Source organism: Chelmon rostratus, chromosome 4 (assembly GCF_017976325.1).
Source record: "Chelmon rostratus isolate fCheRos1 chromosome 4, fCheRos1.pri, whole genome shotgun sequence".
Classification (NCBI taxonomy): domain Eukaryota; kingdom Metazoa; phylum Chordata; class Actinopteri; order Chaetodontiformes; family Chaetodontidae; genus Chelmon; species Chelmon rostratus.
In genome coordinates, this window is record NC_055661.1 from 1,277,910 (window position 1) to 1,288,554 (window position 10,645).

General features: G+C 39.4%; 1 protein-coding gene across 1 annotated transcript in view; it reads right to left on the bottom strand.

Moving 5' to 3' along the window:
- Window positions 1–9,375, bottom strand: part of st3gal3a (ST3 beta-galactoside alpha-2,3-sialyltransferase 3a) — a 52,577-nt gene extending 43,202 nt beyond the window's left edge. Inside the window, exons 1-3 of the mRNA XM_041934970.1 lie at window positions 9,207–9,375; window positions 6,582–6,672; window positions 5,759–5,910 (exon numbers count right to left, since the gene is read on the bottom strand). Of these exons, the coding sequence (XP_041790904.1) occupies window positions 5,759–5,873 (115 nt within the window). The 5' untranslated portion in view covers window positions 5,874–5,910; window positions 6,582–6,672; window positions 9,207–9,375. The remainder of the gene's footprint in view (window positions 1–5,758; window positions 5,911–6,581; window positions 6,673–9,206) is intronic.
- Window positions 9,376–10,645: the final 1,270 nt, after the last annotated feature.

Below are 10,645 nucleotides of genomic sequence, written 5' to 3' on the forward strand. Positions count from 1 at the left end.
GAACTGCTGGACCTCATATTTGAAAAGTTTTTCCAGGACCTGGCCCCATACAAGGAGGAGGTGCTGAAGATCCCCATCCCTGAGGATCTCTCTACCTAGTGTGAAAGCAGGAAGTGACAGCTGGCTACATGTCGAGGTTCAACCAAGGACAGGTCTGAAATCCACGTACCTTCCCTGAGCATCAGGGAACTCTGCCTGTATCTCTAGCATCACGCTGGCAGCCAGAACCACTCTGATTCCCTGGCCTTGAAAACCTCCAACAGCAGCTTATAAAGATTCTGTAGGCCAGCTATCTGTAATGCCTAACCAAAGTCCAAATTATATTTAGTCAACAGGAAGTGGTGACTCCCATTTTTTAGTGTGTCCATCTATTTTATGTTTACGTTATTAGGTGTTGAAAAGTGTTATTAAATGCAGAAAATCCTTGCTTGGGTAATTGAAATGTACTGAGGCAAAAACAGCCTGGTTGTTACCTGCAACATTTGTTTTACTGGTGCAATGATGTTAATCTCACATGCACTGAATTTAAAACAAGATACCTAGCTTTTGATAGCCAGTACATACAGTAAACACCATATAGACTGCTCAAAAAATAAAGGGAACACTAAAATAACACATTCTAGATCTGAATGAATGAAATATTCTTATTAAATACTTTGTTCTTTACATAGCTGAACGTGCTGACCACACAATCACACAAAAATTATCAAAGGAAATTAAATGTATTAATCCATGGAGGTCTGGATTTGGAGTCACACTCAAAATTAAAGTCTACAGGCTGATCCAACTCTGATGTTATGTCCTTCAACTCTGATGTTGTGTCCTTCAAACAAGTCAAAATGAGGCTCTAAACCATCCGCCAACTCCTGGACAGTCTGTGGTGCAACATGGTGTTGGTGGATGGAGCGAGACATGCTGTCCCAGATGTGCAACATCTTATATATACTCTGATATATATAACATATATATACTCACTCACTCACTCACTCACTCACAGAATGGGAGGATAAAAATATCAGTTCATAATATAAACTGAGCCTTCCCCTGGGAGAACACTATGTGATCTTTAGATGGTTGGAGGAAAGATAAGCAGTGTTTGTTGTTTCTGGACAGTGAGGAAGATACCTGCAGAGGGAGAATTCAGTCATTTTTTTTTTTTTTAAATATAGGCTTTTGGAAAGAGGTACAATATCAATGGCAGATACTGATGAAGCTTTCAAACAATCTCAAATTTGCTTGTACCACCACAATCAAAAACTGCAATCGCAAAACAGAATTTATGAATAGGTGAAAGCTAAATTTTCCCTTTAAAAATGCCCAATAAAGCAAGCCTGGTTCCAGACATGGTACCAGACCAGATCAGGTGTTGTGTTCATGTATGGCTGTTTCTCTCATTTGAGAAGTACTGAACAATCAGAGCTTTCAAGGCAGGATTAAAAAGGGGCTAGCATCTTCTGACATAGCTAACTAGCCTACCTAGCTACATCCATGACCAGTAGTGACAGAAAAATGCATCACATACTTTTATACATTTATACTTTCAAATAATGTATACTATGCTGCTGGGCTTTGATTGCTTCTGTTATCTATTCAATGCATGACCAATGTAGGTTGAATCCTTTATGTAAAAAATATTCAGTAATATCTGAATAATTCATCTCCTTGTACTCCTTGTGAAGTGCTTTCATGCCACAAACTGACAGGGAATGAATGTACTTAGTTTAAGAAGGTACAGGGCGATTGGTGTTTTTTTTTTTTGGGTAGTGAAGCTGCTCTTTTGTATTTTCAGCTCTGATCATTAGGGCTCACCTGGCTCAAACATGCAGTTCACAGCTCTGATTTATGAGTTATTTGATGTTTCGTTGAACTCCAAAAGCTTTGAAATGTGATTCTAAATCAAGTCAAAGTACCTTTGATGTTTTAATGTACATATACAAAAAGCACTAACAAGCAATTCAAAATGCATAAACATGACTGGTGTTGGAACAGTTTCAAACCACCAAAACTGACCAGCATGGGTCTCGGATTTAAAGGCGGAAAAGCTGGAGGACTCTGCCTATACATGATTTTACTGTTCCTTGTTAGTGGCCTTTGTATGTAAACAAAACCATTTATCATTTATATACATTTAAAAAAAACATCAGTTAGGATCACTACTTTAGGATCATGAAATGCCAGAATAATACTATAATTACATATTTCAGCTTTTTTGTCATTCATAAGTTCACATAAACTTAGTCAGTTTTTGTTAGTACTTACTTGGCATTGCCTTTAAATTGTTAAACTTGGGTCAACATTTCAACTAGCCTTGTGCAAGCTTCTTGTGATAATTTGCTGACATTTTGGCCCATTCCTCCTTGGTTGTAACTGAGTCAGGTTTGCAGGGCTCCTTGCTTGCACTCGCTTTTTTGCTCTACCAACAAATCTTCTGTTGGATTGGAGTCAAGGCTTTGTGATGGCCACTCCAATACCTTGACTTTGTTATGCTTAAATTATTCCACAACATTGGAAGTATGCTCAGGACCTTTTGACCTTTGTCCCCATGTGCAGTTGGAGTGATTTCCTCCTTGCTGAGCAGCCTTTCAGGTTGTGTTGATTTAGGACTTGTTTTTCTGTGGCTATAGATACTTTTGTACCCGTTTCCTTGAGCGTCTTCACAAGGTCCTTTGCTGTTCTGGGATTGAATTGCAGTTTTCCCACTTAAGCGAGTTCACCTCTCTGAGACAGAATGTGTCTCCTTCCTGAGCGGTATGACGGCTGCGTAGTCCCATGGTGTATACTTACATACTATTGTTCATTGGGGTACCTTCAGGTGTTGGGAAATTGCTCCTAAAGATGAAACAGACTTGTGGAGGTCTACAATTTTTTGCTGAGGTCTTGGCTGATTTCTTTTGAGTTTCCCTAGATGTCAAGAAAAGAGGCACTGATTTTGAAGGTTGGCCTTAAGATAAATCCGCAGGTACACCTCTGTGTACTGACTTGAATGATATCAAAATCAGAAGCTACTAAAGCCACAATGTTATTTTCTGGAATTTTCCAAGCTGTTTAAGGGCACAGTCAACTTAGTGTATGTTAACTTCTGACCTACTGGAATTGTGATATAGTGAATTATAAGTTAAACAATCGATCTGTAAAAAATTGTTGGAAAATGACTACTACACCAACACTTTATGAACTTTGAGTGAAGCCTCTATCCTAGTGAGGAGTGCACAAACATCCAATCCAACCATCTCCCAAACTGCTAACAAATGCTGTTGTGCCTGAGGTAAAAAAAAGGAACTGTCTTTTCTTTTCTTTTAAATAGGTTTATTTTCAGTAGGGATATGTATGATTAGTCGACTAGTCCATTAAAGGTTGATATCGTCACTAGTTGGTACCAGATAGACGAGTCACTGTGCTGTGTAACGCATCTGCTTCCAGCTGGCTACCTGAGGCTGGTGCTGCATGCACACTGAAATCATGACAGGAAAAAGAAAGTTATCAAGGCCGACACTGCCATATAAATGCAACAATGCTGTCGAACAACATTAGCTTTAGCTTAGCTAGCTCCAAAGTGCTAAAGGAGCATTTTACTTAATGTCCACATACACAATAGCTCTGGTGTTTGGTGGTTTCAGGCTGTAGTAAGTAAACAGCCTACTTAAAGTAAACAGGCAAATAAATGTTTCTTGAGGTGGTTTGCTTGTTGTGTGCTCCATCATTCAGAGAAGGGGAGCTTTTCATATTAAATCCAGCCATGAAGTTTAACAGCCACCTGCTGGACTGGGGAAGCAGAACAATAGATTGTGTACTGAACAACATAATGCATGGCGCAAAGTGCCACACATTTCAGTGGCATTTAAAATACAATTTAGTTGAAATGACTCTTCTAATATATGCAATATTTTTGCAGATAATGTTTAACCTTCTAGGTTAAACTGTGCTCAATTTTCTTACTTTTAGTCTATGATAAAGCTTCCATTTAAACATCAGGGAAACTAGTCATTAGGAGCAGCCCTAATTTTCAGTAGATTTGAGTTGCAGCTTACAGACTGAAAAGACAAAAAGGATGTTCAGCCTGGGAAAACCTCAACAGCGTATCACACACAGCATACTGTGGTACAGTATCAGCAAAACATAATCACACTTTGCCTTCCTTTTACCTTGTTTTAGTATATAGTGTTCTTTGGTCTGAATGAGCCAACAAACAATTCTATAACATGTTCTGCCATATCAGTCTTAATGAAAAGACTTTGTGATGAAAATGGGAATATGAAGTAACATTCTGAAAAAAAGAAAGAAGTAATGCAATAAAGTGTTACTGTGAAAACAAGAAAGATGAATTATGCCTTCATAATAAACTTTTAAAAACATATTTCCAAATTTCATAGTTAGATTATATATTTTGTATTTATTTATGTGATTATTTCAAAACATTATGTGAATAGATATATTTTCTACCTATTTTTAGTCCTGTCATTGCAAGAAAAAGTGACTTCAACAGTGGCTTTCTTTTCAGAACAAAAAACTAAACCTTTAACAAGTCTAAATACAATACCAACCAATCCAAAGAGGTACAAAACCTAAGTTGGCAAAAATATAAATAATTTGTTCAATATGAGGAACTTAGTTTAATTGGTATCAGGGAAATATTCAGAGCACAAATCCAGGCCATGTCGCACTGTCAATATCAACACCTCAAATAACTTCAATGTTTCTTAATTGGACACTTTCTGAAACATAAAAATAATAAAGAAATGAATCACTTCACTTAACATTAGTAATATGCCCATAAGATGAATGTCCAATGCTCTTCTACTTTGTAGCAGTGAAAAGGCAGTGTAGAGGAAAAAACCCTGTCTCTGAGTAAATGGACTGGCACCCCCGTCTGGTAAAAAGATTCATGGTAGCTTCTGCAGGTACAAAGTCCCGTCCCTCAACAGACACATGACAAAAGACTCACTTTTACTAGTCCAGATTTCTGTTTTCATTTCAGCCAACATCTGAGTCTGTCCTCCACATTTCTGTGTTAAAAACACATGCAAGGTGTGGAGGTCAAGATGAAGTAAATGGTTAATGGACTGTATTTACATAGTGCTTTTCTAGTCTGATGACCACTCAAAGCGCTTTTACAACACAAGCCACATTCACTGCCATTCAGACAATGGTAGCTAGCCACCTGCTCATTACGAGCATTAGCATACACAGGACCAGTTCAACGCATATTCATACGATGGTGGCTCGACCACCTGCTCATAACGAGCATTGACCATTCACACACACTCACACACTGATGACACAGCATTGGGAGCAATTTGGGGTTCAGTATCTTGGCCAAGGATACTTCAACATGTAGACTGCAGGCCAGGCATCGAATCGCAACCTTCTGATAAGTGAAAGACCACTCTAAATGCTGAGCTGCAGTCGCCCCTAATGGGGTGTGGCTTAAAGAAGAGCAGCTGAATAGCAAAGGTGGATGTAAAAATGTGGATTCCCAGTTTCTCTGACTGAAGGACAGCATGACAATAAAAACTTGCATGTGGTCAAGAATTTGCTATGCTATTCAGTATGAGCTACAGTTTCTCTGAAAACTACAACTTCTCGAGAACCAAGTTTAGAGCTCTGTTGTGTAGTGTAGTGATGAGTAAATGTTCTTAACTCCTGAACTTGTTATAACTCGTGTAGAGGAGAAGATACATTGTGCCACTGGTCACTGAAATAAGTTTATAAAGTTTATACTGTACATTATATTATGCCCACTTATCAGCAGAAGACTCACATGATCTGTGGCCCCAGCCTCGTAAGCTGATCCTCCCTGAAAAGTAGTAGAGGAATCCCAGGGCCAGCATGGAGCACAGGCCCAGGAGGAAACTGCGACTCGGTTTCATTCTCATCTCCAGCTAGCATACATGGCACATTTCGGACTGGAGCCTGTTTGAGCAAGAAATAAACTGGTTAGCCTGCACTCACGTACAGCATCTTATTACTTAATACAATCAACAACAGAGGCTGAATGCCTGACACTCTACAGTGTCATCAGAGGCATCAAATTCATAGACTGTTTTCCTCAGGAAGAGACATGATTTGCAGTGTTGCAAATTATTTGTCCAAGCGGGAGCATATAAAGACTGAAAAATACAGGCCCTAAAATCAGTTCCTGGGCTACACCACAGGTCAAGGATGTTGACATTTAGGTCTGGTTTCCAATGGAAACATCTTGTAAATATGATCTGAGCTTCAAATTCAAAACCAGTTTGTGTAGTAATATACTATGATGAACAGTGTCAAAAGATTCAGAAAATGCAACCGAATGTTCCAGTTTGTGTAGTCATATGTTATGACAAACAGCATCAAAGGCCGTTGCAACAAAGAGGAAGAGGCAGCGTGTGCTAGAGCAACCCAACTAGAGTCAAGAGTGATAACTAGCTTTTGTTAGCGGTACGGATGTACCAAATGACTAATTTCCTTGAAGTTTAAATGGATGTTTAAACTTAGACAAGTCAATCAGTCTGAAAGCAACAGTAAAAATTTGGCACAACTTAATCTTATAAGATAAAATAGAAAAAGAAAAAAAATCAAACTTGAATCAAAATAAAACTCACCAAAATCTTCTTGGTTCATCTTTACACTGTTTCAACAATCGCTGCTGTCGAATAAACCTTGGATTCACAGAATCTGGAGAGGAGTGAAGATCTGAGAGAGGGGACATCAGAGCGAAAAATAAGCGAATAACTTATTGGCTCCAAAGAGGAATGAAAATGAGGTATGGGTCAACACGTGGAAAGAGTAACCTGCCCCATAATGTTGCTTAATTAGTAGAAGTAATGTGATTCATTCTCAGGTAGACAAGGGGTAGGAACCCAAAGCATATACTGAGTATTACAGCCAGTGTACCACGGGGCACGTCTATGAAGTACATTTACATGTAGCAGCTACAGACACACATAGTGATGTGGTACGCAGCAGAGCGGGCTTTCATGTTACAACAAAACCAGCTGAGCTCGTGCTGCAGGATGAAGTTTGGAGATTTGGAGAACACTGGGTTTGGCAATGCGAGACTACACAAAAAGCAACATGAAAAAACAGTTTCCCACTGTTTACCCTACAGCTACTACTCTGGTTATTGAATTTGGCTTCAAATGACACTTAATGTTCACACAGTTTCTCTTGACTGCCCCTTAGTATCAAATACACTGACACTGCTTCAACGTGTGGGTCTATAATAGATGCTACTGGCTCACATTAGCAGCAGAATGTGCTAACACCAAATTGAAGAGGCTAACCAGCAAAACAAACAGTGAATGAAAAATGGCAAAACTTACAGTTTCTAAGTCTGAGTTTGGTATTGATCCATCCTCGAGCTTTAGTTTTAAGCAAATCATATACTGAATTGGCTCTCAAAGCAGTCCAAAGTAAAATGATTAGCACACACAGATAGACATTTTTTGCAGTTTTGCAGGTGTTGGTCCTCCATCTGCATCTTTATCGCAGCCACACTAAAGCACATGATTTTTAATGCGCTGAAACATTTATCATGGCAAAAACTGAATAACAGAATCCATGTCCTGGCTGAATGTGACAGCGGTGACTGAGATGAAACCAGTATATCGACCCCTGGTTGAGAACAACATCCTTTACAATCATCAGAATGGGTTATGGAAGAAATACTCAACTGAACTAGCAGTTTTGCAACCTGTCGATGACATTTTTCTTATAGATGACAAAATGCTATAAGATGCTTGGAATCTTTTTACATTTGACCAGAGCATTTGGTACCGTTAATGACCAAACTCTTATTTCCAAACCTAATTAATGAAGTAAATATGGTGTGCAAATCTCTGATCCTTTTTTATTTTTATTTTTTTTTAGAAAGAATTACACTTTTCCTTTGCTCAGTGGTGGAAATTATCTATTTACTTGAGGACAGTACTTAAATAGAAATTTGAGGTACTTTTACTTTACTGGAGTCTTTATTTTCATCTCACCTTCTACTTCAACTACACTACAATACAGAGGGAATTTTTCTTTTTACTCCTATTTGCTTAACAATTAACAAACATATGCAAAACTAAAATACTATGTTTTCTTATAAACTACCCAATAGTTTAATGAATATCATGGCTCTAATGGACCTTGGGTTAAGAATTTCTTGTCAAAATACACTGCCTTGCTTATTACCTGAGGAGCACATTTCAAAAGTATTGATTTAGTAACACCTCAACAGCCAAGCTATACCAAACGGTCAACTCCAACTACGACTTTGTATGTTTCTGAATTTCGGATTCCACCAAAACTTCTGTTGGGAATAAATGAGCAGGACGAGCCACCTGTATAATCAGACAAGAAGGTAAATACAGTACATACCTCTGTGCATTTGCCACTAGGCAAGTTACATTTCAAATTCAGGACTTTCCTTCCATACAACACAGGTTTTATGGCTGGCAGGAGAGGTCAGGCAGAGGTCAATGACTGTGACTGTCTGGCATTTCAGCCTTAACTTAATACTGGACATACCCACACTGAGAAGCAGCTGGAATACTTTCACTTGTGTTCGGGAGACCAGACTAATTCAACATGACAATGTGTCTGCAACCAGTTTTCATCATAGTACTGCAATCTGTTATGATGTATAATGTTAATATTAAGTTCAATTTATTTAGTGCCAAATCACAACAAAAGCTCTAGACACTCCCCATATTAACAAGTCAAGATCACACTCATCAATGTACAGAGAGCCAACAAGTCAATGTAAGGTTAGCGTTAGACTCACTGATAAAGAGTCTGAGCAGGGGGGGGGCAGGAGAGGAGTCAGTGAGGGGATGGGCTGAACCACTACTGTTAGGGGAGTTCCTTCTATTTACACTTAACTGAAGTGGAGTATTGTTAAGTGAGGGGTTTCTGAACTGGAGAGGAATTAGGAGTGTACTGGACAAGGACGGCAACAACAAAATGAAGTACAGTGATGTTATTACAGCTAGCGGCTAAGTTTTTAGCTCATTAACCATGTTCACCGTTAGCTGCTGCCCCAGTAGCTGTAGTATTAGCTACATTAGCTACATTAACAAGCACCGCTAGTCCTCATACTGGTGATGACAGACATAAAATGCGCTGCCCATCAACACACAACATGAATATGACAACAGGAATATCGGGAAAACGGGCTAAATGTAGCTAATGAGCATGACTAGCTGGCTACGTTAGCCAGCGAGCGATTCACAGACTCTTACCAGACGGATATCGTTAATTTGCAACTTGACCTCAAATTCGTCGGAGCTTCCTGCCGCTGTGCCGCTGGACACCGAGCTGCTGATAAACAACAGAAAACCTCAGCGTTCACATATGTGAAAACGTCCCAGTCGTCATAACTAGCTCCGGATTTTATTAACCCATTTGAGGGGCAGAGTCGGTTCCCCCCTCTTCTCCGTACATGCTCCAAGCAGGCTGCTCAGTGGGGGTACCCGATACGTTCAGCTCTGGAAGGACAGCACGTCACGCCAAACTCCGTTTAAAAATCTGGTATTTAATTACGCTTAGCTCATTGGGAAATTTACACACTTGGTATAATGATATACAGCATTTTAAGTATCTTGAATCGTTCCAGGTAAAAACGACAAACAAGTTAATTGCCAAGCACCAATAATTTTAGATAAAATGTTAACTTAATGAATAGTTTGACTTATTTCGCACCCAACAAGCATGGTGTCTTTCACCGAAGAGGGACTGGTCTTCTGTCTGACTCCACCGCGGGAACGCGCACAGCGAAACTGTTACTATTTTAACTTTTACTTACCAGTTTGATATTGTCATTCAAATAAACGGGGTGGGGGTAGTGAGTGTGACTGGCTTTGTTAGCCTCTAACACGAACATACACACACCTTTAATGTATAATAGATAGATAGACAGACAGACAGACAGACTTTATTTATCCCAAGATGGGAAATTGCAGTGCAGCAGCAGCATTACACACAATGAAATAAGTGCAAAATTGTGAAATAATACTATAAAGAATAAACTATACATAATAAAATATCAAAATAGCGAGCAGTAGTAATGAAAAGTATTGCACAAAAAAAGAATATCTACAGCAAATGGCAGTGTGTAGAAAATAAGTGTACCGTGGCCTGTCAAGTAATCAGTAATCCAGGAGATCACTGCGTCGTTAACGCCCATCCCCCGCAGCTTCTCACCCAATAGCAGAGGTTGAATGGTGTTGAAAGCACTGGAGAAATCAAAGAATGTGATCCTTAGAGTGCCTCCTCCACCATCAAGATGCATATCAGCATAAAAAAGCTGAGAGACTTACTGAATTTAAATAGTGAGACTTTTTGTGCAGCCAGCTCCCTCCTGCTCTCCATTGACTCCAATGTAAAAATTCAGAGCTGTTTTGTGAGAAAAGCAGAAATGCCTCCTGTCTTTAGATCGCCATAAAAAGAAAAGTTGTTGTCTCAGGAATAAAATGAGGAGATAGTCGGACTCAGGAAGGTTTCGGGAGTCCGATGATCTATAGTACACTCTGATACGAGGTACGGTTCTCTCACCAGAGGATTTAGTTCAGGAGGTTCGCCGAACCCAAATCTCACTGCATACAATCCAAACTCCTGTTCTCTGAGTCGCAGCCACGTACATCTGGCCCAGACTTGTCCGCATCTCACAGTGTAATCAGTT